The sequence below is a fragment of the Pyrus communis genome, chromosome 15 (genome assembly GCF_963583255.1).
Source record: "Pyrus communis chromosome 15, drPyrComm1.1, whole genome shotgun sequence".
In the NCBI taxonomy this organism is placed as follows: Eukaryota; Viridiplantae; Streptophyta; class Magnoliopsida; order Rosales; family Rosaceae; genus Pyrus; species Pyrus communis.
The window spans coordinates 17,652,802-17,670,416 of record NC_084817.1 but is presented as its reverse complement, the minus strand read 5'-3'; the positions used below and the strand labels follow the sequence as shown (position 1 = coordinate 17,670,416).

The window sequence follows — 17,615 nt, the reverse complement described above, 5'->3', positions numbered from 1 at the left end:
GTTTTACTTTAAAGTTAAACAGTAAAAAAATGTTTGAGTAAAATAAAATATCCTACTTATTTTAAAACCAATGATCTTCGAGCACAATTTTTAAAAATAGTCTGTAAGTTACTTTAAAAAAAATTTCTAACAAAAAGCAAAATTGATTTTTTATTGAATATTTTTAATTCTTATAATACGCTCATTAATTTTAAAAAATAACATTACTTATCCTTCTAAACACATTTTATCCTTGGAGAACAAGGCCTACCACTTCAAACCCTAACCTCTTACACTACCATTGCTATTACCATCACCACACCACTGCCCCACAACCATACTCACCACCACTACCACTACAACTACTTGCCGCCACAGTGAACACCACCATAACACAATTGCACCATCACCGTTGTTGCCGCCTCTACCACCGTTGTTACCTCTGTAGCCCAATCACAACGCCCTTTTATTGCAATGTTTAAAAAAAAAAGTACGAGTTTGTTATATGTTTTAAAGTTGAGGTGGTAAAATGTAGTTATTTACTACAATAATAAATAAATAAACATTCGAGAAAGGGGACCCGTCACTAAAACCCTCTTCGTTCATTGCCTGAAAGGTGAAAAACCCTCTGTCGTTGCCATTTCTTTTCCCACACTCATTTCTCCCGGACAAGCAAAACTAATTTGGTACAAAATCCATGGAGGTTTCCACCGCCACCCTCCAACCGTCTTGTTCTTTCCCACTCAGAGCCCCTAAACCCGCCACCAGAGAACGCGTCTCTTCTCTCTCCTCCATCAGATCCTCCCCTAAATCTATCTCCGTATCTTATAGAATCACCAAAGGTACGCACTTTATACTTCTTTTATTTGAAAATTACATGCTTAATTCTTCATGAGCGGGAATTTTTCATGAACGGGGTATCGGTTTGTGTAATAATTGTCGTTTTAATCCTTCGTTTGGGGTCCCAAATTCACAATTTTTGTTTCTGGTATGAGGGGTTTTTGCTGATTTGGAGTCACTCTGCAACAGATGGATGTTGTTTTCGATTTCTCATAAACTGGGTATTTTTAATTAGCACTAAGCATTCAAGTAATTGTCTTTCTGTGTTATCAAAGATTTTGTGTGTTTTCATTTGTCAAATTCGGAAGTGAGAAAAATATTTATATATAACTCGTGTCCTGAAAGCATCAAAGGAATTGGGAAATACCATGTTAGTTTTTAGGAAGAATTGTTGTTGTATCTGTGCTGAGGGTGTTTGTTGCTGTTTTGAAGTCGTTTTTTAACAGATATCTGTCATCTACTGCCAGGTTGTGACTTAGTAGTTAGAGAACCAGTTAAGTTACGGTGGTCCTCTGTTGTTGCTGCTACGGTTGGTGATACAACTGCAGTGCCAAATAGTTGCTCTAGTGGAGAAGAGTTGCCCGTTTCTGATTCTTCTAATCCCATATCAGTGGAAGATCAGCCCAGTGGAAATGGTGGGAAAGGGGAAGAGAAAGGTGGGATTGGGGGATTGGATGACCACAAGATGGCCCGAATATGTGACAAGCTTATTGAGGTTTTCTTGGTTGACAAGCCCACTCCAACTGACTGGAGAAGATTATTAGCTTTCAGTAAGGAATGGGACGATATCCGGCCTCATTTCTATGCGCGGTGTCAGGACCGCGCAGATGCTGAGGATGATCCTGGAATGAAGCATAAGCTACTACGGCTTGGACGGAAATTGAAAGAGGTTGGTATTATGAACCCCTTAAGAGTGATACTATGTACTTGTTACCTAAATGTCTTTTATTGTTTTTTTATAGAGTATGGGTGATTTAACCATGTCTGTATGTTAATTTTCCCATGATACTATTGACAAATTCCTTAATCCAATACAACTTCCCCTTCATGAATGAAAAATTTAGCGTTTGTCTTTCTTAAGACAATACTTGTTGGGAGTTAAGATTAAAGGATGTTTACAATTTCAGGACTGATCACTTGTAGTGATGAAATTTATGAGGAATCAATCTGTTCGCGTTTGTTTTATTCAAGGGATGGTTAAATTTGTTTGAATTAAATTGACAGTGGGTTGCTACTCTTTCACAGATTGATGAAGATGTGCAAAGACACAATGAACTTCTTAAAGTCGTTAGAGGGGCTCAATCAGAAATTAGTGAAATTGTTTCCAGACGTCGTAAAGATTTCACTCAAGAATTTTTTGTGCATCTCCACACTGTTGCCGAATCCTATTACAACAATCCGACAGAGCAAACTGGTGAGACTATGTATCATTTAATTATTTGATTTTTTCTGAAAATGTGCACTCTATTAACACATGTTGTGTCTACTTACGAAGCATAAGCATACGTATTATTTAATTGCCATCTTCCTCCTTGCCTTTGTCCATCGTCTACTTAGTATATTGTTAGAAGGGACAAATACTTGTCCTATCTTCATTTGTATGCATGACACACCTCTGTCCTAAGTTCTAATCAGTAGCGTGGCGCTGTGACAATTTATTTTTTGTATGACTAGCTTTGGCAAGTATTGGAAATATGTGCTTGGCTGCTGTGCAAGCATATGATTCTGCAACTGAAAGCATTGACGCACTGAATGCTGCAGAGCTGAAATTTCAAGACATTATCGACTCTCCAACTGTTGATGCGGCTTGTAGGAAGATAGATCACTTGGCTGAGAAAAATCAACTTGACTCAGCATTGGTGATGATGATCACAAAAGCTTGGTCAGCTGCCAAAGAGTCGAGCATGACGAAAGATGAGGTGAGATGATGGCTTGCCTCAGAAATATTTGTCTTTCTCCAATTATAATGCACTATCGTTACAAATCGTAGGTGTAAGGTAGATACAAGTATCACTTAGATTACTTAGTCAGAGAAGGGGGGAACCTCTTTCATATACAACATGCGTTCAGGCAATGCAATAAAGTTGGATTCTCATGTAGATCTCGGCTATAGCTTTTGGCATTAGGGTCATTGATGGTCCTTTATTTATATGAACAGTTAACGGATTCATAGAGGCTACTTAACAGAATTGTGTATCTGTGCCCCCCATGGGAAAGGAACCAAGAAAAACAGAAGAAGATAAGACAATTTTTCATTTGTTTGGTAGTGTAATGCTTCTGCTAATTTTAGTTCTTCATTTGAATAGGTAAAGGACGTACTTTATCATTTGTACGTGACCGCAAGAGGTAATCTTCAGAGACTCATGCCAAAAGAAATTCGGATACTTAAGTATCTTCTCACAATCGAGGATCCTGAGGAGCGTCTGGCTGCCTTACACGATGCATTTACCCCAGGAGAGGAACTTGAAGGGACGGATGTAGATAACCTTTTCACGTATGCATCAGGAACTCAACTACTCTTACTCTTAAATTTGTAGTATCGTAAGAAGTTTAATGGCTATCCTCAGATTTCAAAAGCTCATCCGTGCTCTCCTTTTTTCTCCTTGTTATATTTTGTCAGGACCCCGGTGCAGCTTCACACCTGGATGAAGGCTATTGTGGACGCTTACCATTTCAGCCAGGAAGGCACTCTAATAAGGGAAGCAAGAGACCTCATGAATCCAAAGATCATTCAAAAAATGGAGGAGCTGAAGAAGTTAGTTGAAAACAAGTTCCTGTGACAAAGATCAATTAACTCACCTCCTCAACCGTCTATTTATCTCAGATCAACTTGGGATATTCAAAAGAACCTTATCCATGAATCTTTAGATTTTCTGAAGTTTCCGGTGGCATGAGCTGCGACGCTTGGAACTTCAAACATCGAATTGATCTGTCAGGCTTATAGGTTTAAAAATTTTGAGTTATTTCTCGGATTTTTGTAGTCTGATGTACACCAATCCCTTTTTCATTGTAAACTACACAGCTTTGTAAAATTATCGGCGCATAAGTTTGAAAATTAGTCCATTGTAAGTCTCTCATCCTCTGTGTGCTGAAATAATTAACAGGAAACTTTACGCAATCTTGTTAATATGCTTCCACTCGGAGTCATATGTTGTCGGGCTATAAATTTAGACCTATTCAAGTAGGCAACTTATGAGCCTGGACTTTTGTTTGGTCGAGTAAGTTGTGGAGTTTCAGAGTAAATTATTTCTCCCCGAGGTTTGAGTTCGGCTCAAAAGTCGGGCCTTGGTATAACTGAAAAAATCCGGCCCATTACAGGCCCAAGAAACCACGGATCATTTTATATTTTATAGTTTTCGTGTTTTTTATTTCATCTCTTTCCCATTTGCCAAACGCCGAGTTGAGGCGTCGCCCTCTCACCAGTAATCAAATTATTACGATGAGAAGGAAAAGCATGCCAAAAGTATCGAGTCCACTTGAAATCACAGATTTTTGCGCGCAATTTCAAGCCTCGATCATATAGATTGCACGCTGACGATTCAGCCGCCTGTATGTTTTCTTGCTGTTTTTTCCCTCTCTAATTTTTCATGGATTTTCGATTGCTTGCTTACTGCAAACAGTTTGGAATTCAGAGGAAAACAAATTTAATTTCTAGGTTGCAACTTTTAGTTGAGATTTGAATTGGAATCTAATTTCTTTCTTAATTCTGTTCAATCATTCATTACTGTTCAATTTTCGGTATAAGGAAATTAAAGTCTAACATGATCATCGGCAGATGAATCAATCAATTAAGTTGAATTGGTCCTGAACGGATTTGGATACTGCTGTATTTATTTTTTTGTTTTTTCAGCAAACAAACGGGCGTAGGTTGATTCGCTGTTTCGGAGGGATGAACCGGAAATCTAGTAATTGTGCTATTTGTGAGAATTCAAATCTTGCTTCTATCTGTGCTGTTTGTGTGAATTACAGGTATGAAACCTGAACTAGATCGGGTGTTAAATTTATCGGTGATGTTATGAACCTATTCGAATTGTTATAGAGTCAATGAGTATGACTGTCTTTAATAACAAAAAAAGTTGTCTTTAATTATATGCGTGCGTGTTGTTTTCAGATTAAATGAGTATAACAATTCACTGAAGGCACTGAAAAGTCGTCGCGATTCATTGTATTCAAGATTGACTGAAGTGCTTGTCGCAAAGGTGTGTATCTGTCTTGGAAGAGCCGACGTTTCCCTTTCTTTTCTGTTGTTTCATTTTGTATTCCTTGCACTCGAATGGACTATATTCCACTAGATAGAATGATCAGATAGAATCCTTTGAGTTAAGTAGATTGAAATGTTTTATCACACGATATTATCTTGTGTGTTCATGATATTATTTACGCGGTATAATGTTTGCAAATGCCTGTGGAATTTGATGTGGTTGAAATTCGGAAGTGCTCCATAGGGTATCTATTTTGTGCCAAGGGTAATATCACTAAAACGAAAATATATTGAGGTTGCAAAGATGGGTCGTGGACTCTAAATAGGTTTTGAGTCTTTTGAGGAGGAATTTGGTTTGTGACATGGAACTAGTACACTAGTGCTTAAAATTAAAATGATGATTATTGTAATATAAGATTACTCATTCATCTTCATTAGTTAACTTGAGCTTGAATAAATCTTGGATAGCCCATATATTTGAAATATGTCCATTTTGATAAAAAAATCAGTGGGATGATCCACTTTGCTTCTTAGGTATGTGCATGGGTACGTCTTGTCATGTTCCTTAACCAATCAGTATCACTTTTCCCATAAATTATAGAATGTGCAATCATCAGAATTCCGTACACCTGATTTCCAATTGAAGTATCATAATAGTTTATTTGTACTAATGCTTTACACATACGTCAGGGTAAGGCCGATGATCAAATAAATTGGAGACTGCTTCAAAATGAGAAGCTTGTGAGGTTAAGGGAAAAGCTCCGGCGTAATAAAGAACAGCTTGTGCAAGGTTGATGCCTATTGTCAAATATAATCTAGGTTGAAATCATTGATGTATTTATATGAACTTGTTAGACTGATTTAGATGTTTACAGGGAAGGCTAAGATTGAGAAGGCGTCCCATGACCGTAAAGTCAAGGATGGGGTGCTTGAATCAGCCCTCTTTGTGGTACCTCATGTTTTCGAATAATTTTGTATTTAGTGCCATCATATGATCTTTCAGATATATATTGGCTTCTATATTTTCCTATTTGCAGTTGGGAAAGAATCGTGCGGAACAACTGGATAAGTTCTATCCCAACCTTATATACACTCAGAACTTAGGGCATGTAAGGCATATTTATACTCCTTATATAGATACGTTATTAATCCTTACTAGTTAATGGAAGTTAGTATAGCTTCATGGTACAAGAATGCGTGACGATAACTATGTTTTTACTTTGATCTATTTCACTTTGAAGTGCTGCTATCTTGATGGGTTGGAGATCTATCTCTGCCATGTATTATTTTTTCCATCTCTTCTTGTCATTTTTCTTATTTGATCAATAGTTGATGGTTGATGTGCTTTGAATTGCAGATGGCCATTACCTCTGAACGCCTTCATAAACAGTCAGTAGTTATAAAACAAATATGCAAATTGTTTCCCCAACGTCGGGTAAGCACTTTAAAACTAAATATTTCTTGACATAAGCACGACTTATGAGTTATGACCTATAATTGTATTCATTATTGTGAACTCAATTTTTTATTATATTGATAAACCTTGATGATTGTGTTAAGTTTTTGGCTGACTTTTATAAGTAGAATTGTAGAGCACCCAATTTACTTATTTTTTATGAAAAAACAGCATAACTATAGTTTGGGTGTAGGGTTGTTAAATGCAAGTTTCTTAATGTTCATTCTTTCTTTTAGGTGATTGTAGATGAAAAGAAAAATTATGGATCTGGTGGTTTATACGATCAAATTTGCAATACATGCTTACCAAGAGGGCTAGATCCACACTCAGTTCCATCAGAAGAGCTTGCTGCTTCCTTGGGGTAATCTCTGTTTGAAGTTGTATATCCAGCGATGCTTTTAAGAAGGATGCTATTGTCGTGTTTGATATAATTGCTATGTTATCTTACTGAGATTTATCACCTCTTGCTGAAAATATGTCTTTGTTCCTCTTGTGTATTTAATATGCATTCCAAAGTTGAAGTTACTGTTCTTAGTTAAATTCTATCCAGTTGGATCATTTTTAGCTAAGGTGATATTGCATTTTACACTGATAACTGATCGCTATGGTTGGAGAACAGGTACATGGTTCAACTCCTGAATCTTGTTGTTCAGAACTTAGCTGCTCCAGCACTTCATAACTCAGGTTTTGCGGTAAGCACTGTTCACCCTCCTGATGAACTTAAATATTCTATGAAGACCATGTTTTGAATATCTTTGTTTTTTAGCTTTGTTGTTCCCAAAAACCATATTTACTAGGGACTAATGTTTGAGGGGTTTAAAAGTACTAATGATGATTGTAGAATTCAACAAAATGTTCTGAAAGTAATGGGGGGCTTATATATTTTTACATTCTCAGAAATTTCCTTGTGTTTTAAATATATACATACAAAATGAAAGTGATTTATGTGTCAACTTAAATTGTTCATATTGTTAGCTTATAACATGCGTTTATATTTTTCTCAATATTGGGAAGACTTTTGGTTCGGGAGAAAAGCCTCCCTTTATGGGATTGGCTACAGTAATCTGGTTTGCCGTGCCGTTAGATCAAAATCTAACTGGTCTCCTTTAAAACAAGTTTAAACCTTGTGAAAAGTTAATTATACACCAAGTTGATAAAATCTAGTGAGAGGTAACAGGTTGAATTAGGCTCCCACCCACTTCGAACTTTTATTTATCAGTTCCACCACTTCTCATGCAGCCATAGCCCATCTTCACCAGCAAAGCTGGTCGTCGTCATGCGGTCCTTCAAGCTTGTAAACGTCACTCATGATGCAGCCCTTCACTCTCCTTTTTGATCTGATGGGAATATATGGGGTGGGGTATAATGAATGGGAGAGGGGCTTTTATAGTAGAATGGGACAGCATGCTGAACGAAGATATCGACTGTGAAACCTAGGGTTTAGGGCTCAAACAACTTACGCAGTCGTGTGTTTACTTACGACTCAAAACAACTTAATTACTCAAACGCATGTGATCGCGTAACACCACGTAATTACTCAATACAACATCAAGATTAATTACTCAATACAACATCAAGAAATTTAAGCCTTTTTATTGGGATTAGAGATTTTCGTTTGCTTCTAAATAACATGTAATAAGAATTTATTAGGATTGAGAAGGTAGTGGTGGTGAGTTAAGAAAACCCCAATGCCGCTTGACTATTTGGCGCATAATCTCTCTCTCTCTCTCTCTCTCTCTCTCTCTCCCCCCCCCCCTCCCTTTCTGCGCATAAACCTCAATCGCAAATGCTCATCCCATTACCACCTGCTTCGGTGCTCCCTCACATCAAATCCAGGCTGGATAACGAAGAGGATACCTATGAAACTCTGAACGTGGAATCCAGGCCGGATTGAACAACGACGAGCTTTGCTGTTGAAGATTGGCTATTGCTGTGGTGGGACCGATAAACAAAAGTGTGACACGGGTGGGACCCTAAATCAACCGGTTACCTCTTACTAGATTTGATTTGGTGTTTTATTTAAGATTTTCTGGAATACATTGTATAAAAATTGTACTTTCATTGCGAACATTCTAGTGAAAGCATTTTTTTTTTTATTTCTTGGAGGTGGGCTTTTCTTCTAGAGAGCCACTTGAAGCTTCATTAAAACTAGCCAATAAGCTTTTTGTGAAGTATTTATGCATTAGTTATACCTGTGTTTTGTGTTAAATTTGGATTGTCTTCAGGGTTCTTGCTCTAGGATATGGCAAAGAGATTCTTATTGGAATGCGTGCCCTTCTTCTCGGAGGTACTTTGGCTAGATAGATTATATAACATCATTGACATGGCATAAACTTCACAGGCTTTTGACTGACAAATTTATATTGTTGCAGCAATGAATATCCCCTATTTATACCACGCCAAAATTATTGCTCCAGTATTGGGGAAAATTCTTGGTCTGACAAAAGCTCAAGTAATAATTTTGGTGTTGATTCAATAGAATCTGTGAGGAAACCACATCTGGATTCTTCTGGTGGTAGCTTTAATTACACTTCCGCTTCTTCACACACTGTTGAAACGCACAATGATTTGCAGAGAGGGATTTCACTTCTTAAGAAAAGTGTCGCATGCATTACAGCGTACTGCTATAATTCACTATGTTTAGATGTTCCTTCTGAGTTATCTACATTTGAAGCATTTGCAAAATTGTTGGCCACATTATCTTCTTCCAAGGAAGTTCATTCTGTGTTCTCGTTAAAATTGGCTTGCTCAAGGTACATTGTCCACAGCTCCCTTCTTTGTGAATTATGTTTTCTGTGTTTTCGTTTCAGTTTCATTGTGCAGATATGAAGTAATAACAGTTAGTTTTAAAAAAAATTGGACAAAAATGAAGTCCTGAACTACTGAGAGAGTTTTTCTTTCTTGCGAAGTAATAACTGTTATCTAGTTTTTAACAAATTTTTGGACAATTTTTGCATCATTTTTTTGGGACTATAAATGTATTTTTTTTAAATCTCAATGGCTTGTTAAAGAATACTTTACAGGCATGCTATGGATGGTATATAAACTAAACCTTGATTGGAATTTCGCTTTTAACTTTCAGGTCATGTAAGCAAGTTCAGCAACTAAACAAATCTGTGTGGAATGTGGATTCGGCCATATCGTCAACCACTCTATTGGATAGCACACATGCAATGGCACTAACGGTACATTTTTGGGCTAAAATCTGTTTCCTTGGGAGATCTTGGGTTCTTAGTGTACTTTTTTTTTCCTAATAAAACATGCTATTGGTTTACCCTATTTGTAGGGCTTATGCCCTGCCATGACCTCAAGTATATTCCTCTTTTTCTATTCATATTCATAATACAATGCTTCATCTTTTCTCCTTATGATTCCCCTCTCTCATCTTTCCTTCACCGCCTGTGATTGTAAAATCTTGGTGGTCTTTTCTTGGTGTATGCTGCCAATCTGTGTGTTGCTTGACATGATATGATCCAAGTTCCAACAAGGGGCCTATAAAGATGTACAATCATAGAATCCTTCATTGGTGCCTAAATCTGACTACACACTTTAATACTTCGAAAACCCATAATTGCCTTCTTAGGAATGATCTTCTTACATAGCTTCATTGCTTAGCGTTTCTGCCTTGGGTTTTATTTGAGTTGGAAGCTGGCTGATATTATCATTGACGTCTTTTGACTCTTTTCACATAAATAGAAACAAGAAAGAACTTGGTAACCTGTTAAATTGGTAAGCTGCTGCTCGATGGGTGCAGGAATACTGCACTTGATTTTTATAGATTTTTCTTTCGCATTGCAGAAAAACTTGTATGAAAAAAACCTTCCAAATTATTCCACCACCTTTCTTAGCTCCACTGAGTTGTCAGATGGGAAGAATGAGTCCCTTATTGAAGAATGGGATCTCGTGGAACGTCCTACTTTTCCGCCTCCACCATCACAGCCCGAGGATATTGAGCATTGGACGCGAGCCATGATCATCGATGCTAAAAGAAAATGACTCAGTGCTAGAATGGGGTCTTTCTGCTCTCTGTAAGTTCACCGTTTGAATAGTTCTCTTCACAATTTATGCTTGGAATTATTTGAATAGTCCTGTTGAACATCGACATTTTCACTGAACTACAGTTTTTATTGGTTTAGATTCATACTTTAAATCGAAACTGGATAATATTGCTTATGCACCAGTACCAGCCCCTATATATATGTCCTGAATACTAACCAATTCTTTTCTATGATAGATGGTTTTTTGAGTATTTTTGTGCCTTCTTTTCTTCGTTTTCTGGCTACGATAAAGGCTTCCTTGAAATGTACTGTTTCTGATGTTACTTTCCTTTTTTTTCCATACCGGGCAGGTAAATCCAACGTAGACTTCAACAAAATGTAAGGCCGGTGGACTTACAGGGCTTTGTAACTCTTTTGAAGTGTTTTAATTCGAAATTATACATTATTTAGCTTGTAAATATAACTGAACTAGTGGTCGTATTGTATATTCTTGTAAATTAATATCGATCGAGGAGTTTTTACTTTTACTATTAACGGTAAGATGAGATGAAATGAATTCCGAATAATTTATTTTTTTTCGAAACTAGATATTATTGGAACGAAATGCCTACGAAATACAATAAAATTAGCTCAAACAGTTGTGGCACAGAAGTTTTCCCAATGAAAGAAAGAGTACAATGTTAAACAGCATTGCATGGTCCATAAGTTGGAAAAAGACTTCTCTCACTTCTTCCTCTTCTTAGGGGGCTGAAGGGCCTCTTCCTCGTCCTCTTCTTCATCATCCTCCGGTTCATCCTCGTCCACAATTTCCTCCTCGTCCTTGACCTCACCCTCATCATCATCGTCATTGTCGTCATCATCTTCATTGCCTTCATCCCCATCATCCCCATCATCCCCATCATCCTCACCGTCGTGATCATTCTCATTGCCATCTTCCTCTTCACCTTCTTCGCCTACTTCTTCGCCTACTTCTCCGCCTTCTCCTCCAGGGCTGGCTTTGGAATTGTTGCTTTTCCGATTAGGATTGTCCCCAGCGCCTCCTCCGTCTTCCGAAGATAGCTCCTCTTCAGTGTCTCCAAAGCCGCCATCACCGATCTTATCTTTGTCTCCATCTTCGTCACCATCAACTGCTTTGGAGTTGGAATGTTCGCCCTCATCGTCTCCGTGACTTTTCTTTCCACAGGTGGTTGAGAGCGCAGAAGGATCCTGAAACCAAAGGGTAAAAGTGCTACTCAAAACCTACAAGTCAAGAATTAATGGACCACTGTACGTTATATTTTGCTAGCTAATACTAATGTGACCAACTTTCAGTCCAGTGGTAGTAGTTTTTTAAATATTGTAAAGGTTTCAAGTTTAAATACCCTTTATTGTCGATTGGTATTTTGCCACAATGCTCCAACTTACAAACGTTTCCGGTATTTATAAAACGTGTGTTTGGGACAGAGTTGTCTGTGGGCGTGGGATTGATTATCATTTGGTCATGGCTCCATAAAAGAACGAGAATGATGGTTACTTACGCGTCTATATGCATTGATAGTTGATAGTTACTCACATGAGCGAACAAATATGTGTTTCCAAACTAAAATTAACCGCGAATTATTTGTGTTATACGTATAATAATAGTAGAGGTAGCAAAGATTTTCTTAAAATTCAAAATCCAAACTGACATGACAGGTGCTGAGATAATATCTGAAATATTTTTTTATTTATTTTTATTTTAAGAAATGACCTTATAACTTGTACGGGTACCGTTGACTGCCATAGCAAAACAAACAAGAAGACACAGAATATCCTATGATCCTATCATCATATTCTTCGCGATAATAAAATAACAAATAAAAATAGTGGTGAAAAATAAAATCATAGAGCAAACTGGAAAGGAGAGTTTTATGTGATTTCGAATTTAAAAAGAAAAAAATATAACGAAAAAAAAAACTGAGCTACTCACTTGAGGCAGAGAGAGCAAGGCAGCGGCGGTGAGCAGATTCGCAAGAAGAGCATCCCAGGCGCACGTTAGCAAGAAGAAGTGACCAAACGTAGCTTCAAGTAGTTGAACGGCAGCAGAAGCACCACGACTCGTCGACGTACGGCTTTTGGTCTCCATTTGTACGGACTCGACGACGTACGCCAAACGCCCTGTCAAGTTAAACAACGATCCAGACGGACCTTCAGATCTGTTGCCCCATCTTTGGCCCCACCGTTGGATCAGCCAGTACAATTACAACTTTTTTTCACAAATTTTAAATATATAGTAAAATAAAAATAAAATAAAACGAACTGTAACTACTATAGCAGCCAGCCGGAGAGTTTCCGGGAAAACTAGGAAGGGAAGAAAACGACGGCGTCGAAGAGAGTGGTTACCTGAGGAGAGCTGAGAGCGACGTGGAAGTAGTTGATACTGAATACTTTGGTTTGCTTAGAGAGAGAGAGAGAGAGAGAGAGAGAGATCTGAGAATTGTGAAGCTTGTTCGTAGCTGTTGCGGTTCGGTGAGAGAGTTTGTTTGTTCTAAAGCGTCAGTACGTAAGCTTTGCGTTGGAATGGCTTTGATTTTCAACCATTGGATTGTGATCCTGGGGAGAAAGGTTCTCTCTCTCTTTGTGTGTTAGAGAGAGAGAGAGAGAGAGAGTTCGTTTGTTCTAAAGCGTCAGCACGTAAGCTTTGCGTTGGAATGGCTTTGATTTTCAACCGTTGGATTGTGATCCTGGGGAGAAAGGTTCTCTTTCTTTGTGTGTTAGAGAGAGAGAGAGAGAGATTGGCATAAAGTCGGAAATGAATGAAGTAGGTTAAATGGGGGCAGCATGGGCAGTGATACAGTACCATGCTTAAGCTGCCCGAAGAGTGCTAGTCAAACTTATGATATATCGACCCAAAAAACGTGGAAATATATATAATAACTTATCCTTTTGTATTTGTTTTATTTTATGGCATTCAACAACTCTCGTTTATGAAATTTGAGTTTGAAATCATTTTCGTTGAAATGGGAACGAAGTTATTCTATTAGACCCAAATCTCCGCAGATGAAAATGAAATAACTTTGAGCAATATATGTGATGACAGAGAGATAATAATATGTTTACAATGCGTATATCCACGTATCATTAACACAAATTTTTTCTTATGATTAAGTTCTTTTTTAGTAAATCCAATTAATTGTTAAAGACCGATGAGTAATCGTGGTACAAATAATTTTTCATTTTTCAAGCTACATTATTCTTTCCCATAGTTAAATAGGCGTGCTATAAAACAATAGTCCTTCATGAAAAATATTTCAATACATAGTCACATTATCACATGTTGTTGCTAGCGGGTGTTCTGATATTTGACACATTTGATCTGTCGTTATCTTAATTAGTTGGACAGGCTAATCATCAACTTAATTATCATTTTCTGTGAATTGGTAGCTTCTTCGTTACTCAAGGCTCGAACCACTTTGTTGGAGCACTGGAAAAAGCAAAAAGAAAGAGATAATAGATAAAGAATAATATCATAATCTCAGCATTTGTCCGCACTAATCTCCCAAAATCTTAGAGACAAAGTATTCTTTTTGTGAAAGTGTCCAAATTCCACTGGTAATGTTTGTTCTAAAGGACTTCCACACTTTAATTTGATTCTTCTTTTAATCCTCCACCATATATAGAGATATGAGTTTTTCTCTCTCACACATTTTTTTTTTTTCACGTGTGAATGGTTGAGATTTAACTAAATTTTAATTACTTAAAATCTCAACTGTTTAGTTGTGAACAGAAAAATCTTCTATTGCAATTTAGTTAGGGGGAGAACTAGGTGAATTGGGCTGAGTTGAAGAGTTGGGTCGATTTGTTGGGTTGTACTCTATCCAATCCTTTACGTAGTTCTACCACTGAAGTCACTCAAGACAAGAAGCTTTTAATGAAGATATTGACAGATTTTTTACGGAATGACCCAAATGACTTACGGTTAATAAACTCAAGGACCATTTCTCTCAATTTTCTTTGTCAGATACCAAAATAAAAAGTTATGCCAATATTAGAGACCATTTTGGCTAAAAAGCTATAAAAAAAAAAGCTCAAAGACCTTGTTGATGGGAAAAAAGTGGATCAACTTAGAATAATGAAGTGAACCTCCATGGTCAGTGGTGGGGTCAGGATTTGAACCTTGGGGTTTCCAATATTAAATGTCCAAGTTTTCTAGATGGAAACAGAGCGCGAAAGTTGAAACGCTAAAAAAAAATTCCAATCTATTCATTGAGGCATTTCTTCAAATACTGTTGGCATTATTGTCGTCAACCAAATCATGTTGTGCACGTGTCAAACATATATCGACATATGCCGAAACAATTTGATAGAGGATTTGTTGAGTGCTTTTGAGCAACCTGTCGACATATACCTAGCAAACATTACATCAAACACTTGTTGAGCACCGTAAGGACCCGTCCAAACATTCGGAGGGTCTCGAAAGACCTTCACATGTATATTCCCCAAACTCTAAGTGGTCCTAGGACTACCTTGGTCCCAATGTACATCCGTCTCTGTCCATAGTGGTGTTTCAGTCGTTTGGTAATTATGCCTCGGCAATTTGCAAGGAAGGAATGATAAGTATCGAAGAGCACCGGTGAGCTTTCGATGCTTAAGTTAGCAAAGAATAAAATGCCACATGGACAGATTGAGGGTAATAAATGACAATTTCTTGGAAGAACGTACAAATCAATGGTTAGCCATGCATAGTTCCAAAAGTGTAGTTAGGATCGATGTGGGACTCTACGAAAGCCCTTGTGGTGTTGATACAAGTCTTGGAGCCAGTGGGCTACTAATTGGAGGAAGAGAGGGCTCCCAATGGTTATGGTTTAGGGAATGACTGGTTGCTGTGTGGAGTTGCTCTCCACATGTTGGGCTAAGCCAAGACCAAATTGGAACCCAATAGCTCATGTTTTTGTTTGCATCTTATTTCTGCGTAACTTTCATTTAGTTGTGTAAAATCTAATCCTACTTTTAACATGAGAAATAAGGAAGAAAGGAAACTTCCTTCTTATGAAACACACCAATTAATTCTCACAAATGTAAAACTAAAATCTCTGCAATCCATAGACAAAAACAATAGATGAAGCTCAATCATAATGAAGGCCCCTGTAAAATCATAGTGAAGGAAGAACATGTAGAAAAAGATGCTAGAAGGGAGCCGAACTGGTTCGCCGGAGTTGGTATTTAGGCATAGAAGTAGGGTTTGAAGATAAGATCATTTCCACCTCCTGCAACCAAAAACACCAAGCAGCAGTAAGTATAAATTTATCCAATCTGTCCTGCTTCCTTTGAGCTAGATATAATTAACACTTTGCTACTATATATATAAATATAGTAGGGTTAGTTTCATTTAGCACTAGCGTAGTTTAGGGTATGTAACAATTTGGACATTTATTTGAAATTTGAGGCTGTGGTGGTACCTTTTGCTTTTTGAGCCAGCTATTCATTTTTCTCAACCGGAATACTTCATGCTCCAACTGGCTGGTATAAGCCTAAATCATTAAACAAAAGAATACTGAATATATAAGTGGCAAGTTTTTATTAAATATCTATTTCACGAAAAACGGATAATGTTCTCTTGCTAGACTTATCTTACTAAACAAATGTTTAAGTTGTCAAACTATTAATCTGGGTCACACATTCAGGTGAAAATAGTCTGACAAGAGGACATTTTTTGGACTCTAACTACACCATAAAACTTGTGTAAGATTCAAGAACTTAAACTTGAGTATAACCTGCTTTCTTGCCCTAGACCTGGCAGCTGACTCACGGTTCTTGATCATCCGCTTCTGCCTCCTTTCTATCGTTTTCTCCTTGATTTCATCAGAAAAATGGCGCTTCCTCTCAGCGGTTGCTTGAGATTCTGAAGACGATGCTGATATTGCAGGCATTGGCATTGACATGCCCGCTTGGTTCTCCGAGTAATCAAGATTATTCACAGCTGAGTTATCATACACTGATTCAAAAACCTTGAAATTTGAATCCAGCATTGTCATTCGCTGCTGAACAGAAGACACTTGAAACTGAAACCAATCTGCCGGCTGCGACAACGTAACCGCTGGATCAATACCCATAACCGGCTGAGCATTCATCATTGCATTTTGGTTTCCTAAGTTAATGGCGCCGGTGCGAACTAAAAAATGTTCAGGTGTAGCTGCTGTCTCCCTAATAGTACGTTGGTGCAACGATTCGTTGGCCGCAGCATTGGCATGCTCATGGTGAGAAATCCCCTTCCATACTTCATCAGCACTCTTCTTACTCAATGCTCCATTCAAATTCCCGAGAAAAAACGAAGTGGGAAAAGAGGAAGAATTAGGGTTTTGTAGCAGCTGCCCTTCATCAGCTGATATCACATTTTTAAGTAACTCATCAAAATGCATACCATTCAAAGGCTTGCTGCCTATATTTCCGAGCTGGCTTTGAACCCCATCCAAATTAGCCAAAGGAGGAAACTGCGGCCTCTGATCACCTCCATTTCCAGACCCCAAAGTCCTGTCATCCATTACTCCCAAACCCTAAATTTGATTGAAAATATTATTGGAGAACTTCTTAAAACAAAGTTATTCCCAATAAACTGTTCACAGTGGAGAAAAAACAGTAGTGCATGCAATACCAATTAAGAAGCATGCATGATCAAATTTAAGTCAATTTTTCTTTTTCACTCAATCCAGAACACAAATATTAGATACTTATATGTATATCGGAAATTGTAAAAGAATAGAAAAAAAAAAACAATTGTTAAGGAAAAACTAAAACCATGTGTGATGAGTTAAGTAGGACGGACTTATGGTGATTAGATTGTGTAGAATGAAGAGTGAGGAGTAGAGAGAGCCGCATGAAGAATTTTTAGGAGCGAAATCTGAGCCGCCAGAAATGATCTGGATGAAGTTGATTTGTTGTAGTGGATCCTACTTTTAGAGAGAGAGAGAGAGAGAGAGAGGGTCATCAAGTTCTCAACAACCATACCAGATTTTCTTGCTGCTTTTGTGGGAGACCCAACCATCCACACACTTCCTTGTTTGGATGCTCCTTCTTCTGCAAAGATTCATATAGGATGACATAATGATAATTTTCATTGCTAAACTTAATTTTCAATACTAGTTCTTTCAATGCCACCGATTCCCCCTAATAAATAACTTTTAAC

The 17,615-nt window shown here is 37.7% G+C and overlaps 4 protein-coding genes across 4 annotated transcripts; 2 read left to right on the top strand and 2 right to left on the bottom strand.

The window, feature by feature from the left end:
• The first annotated feature begins 581 nt into the window (after positions 1-581).
• Positions 582-3,896, top strand: LOC137718186 (uncharacterized protein At4g37920-like). The gene is made up of 6 exons (XM_068457686.1): positions 582-821; positions 1,287-1,708; positions 2,065-2,233; positions 2,494-2,738; positions 3,126-3,313; positions 3,440-3,896. The coding sequence occupies exons 1-6, from the start codon at positions 677-679 to the stop codon at positions 3,597-3,599; spliced, it is 1,329 nt and encodes a 442-aa protein (XP_068313787.1). The 5' UTR covers positions 582-676; the 3' UTR covers positions 3,600-3,896.
• A 304-nt stretch (positions 3,897-4,200) lies between these two features.
• On the top strand, positions 4,201-10,640 carry LOC137717470 (uncharacterized). The gene is made up of 13 exons (XM_068456855.1): positions 4,201-4,368; positions 4,670-4,788; positions 4,931-5,018; positions 5,711-5,810; positions 5,896-5,969; positions 6,058-6,129; positions 6,378-6,455; positions 6,713-6,837; positions 7,096-7,168; positions 8,702-8,763; positions 8,849-9,229; positions 9,559-9,661; positions 10,275-10,640. Exons 2-13 carry the CDS (start codon positions 4,709-4,711, stop codon positions 10,470-10,472), a joined length of 1,434 nt encoding a protein of 477 aa, XP_068312956.1. The 5' UTR covers positions 4,201-4,368; positions 4,670-4,708; the 3' UTR covers positions 10,473-10,640.
• Positions 10,641-10,822: 182 nt separating this feature from the next.
• On the bottom strand, positions 10,823-13,066 carry LOC137717471 (uncharacterized). Its single transcript, XM_068456856.1, has 3 exons — positions 12,836-13,066; positions 12,423-12,660; positions 10,823-11,680 (listed from the first exon to the last, which is right to left on the bottom strand). Exons 2-3 carry the CDS (start codon positions 12,576-12,578, stop codon positions 11,198-11,200), a joined length of 639 nt encoding a protein of 212 aa, XP_068312957.1. The 5' UTR covers positions 12,579-12,660; positions 12,836-13,066; the 3' UTR covers positions 10,823-11,197.
• A 2,552-nt stretch (positions 13,067-15,618) lies between these two features.
• On the bottom strand, positions 15,619-16,974 carry LOC137717122 (ABSCISIC ACID-INSENSITIVE 5-like protein 3). Its single transcript, XM_068456427.1, has 3 exons — positions 16,207-16,974; positions 15,892-15,963; positions 15,619-15,699 (listed from the first exon to the last, which is right to left on the bottom strand). The coding sequence occupies exons 1-3, from the start codon at positions 16,972-16,974 to the stop codon at positions 15,619-15,621; spliced, it is 921 nt and encodes a 306-aa protein (XP_068312528.1).
• Between the last annotated feature and the right edge of the window lie 641 nt (positions 16,975-17,615).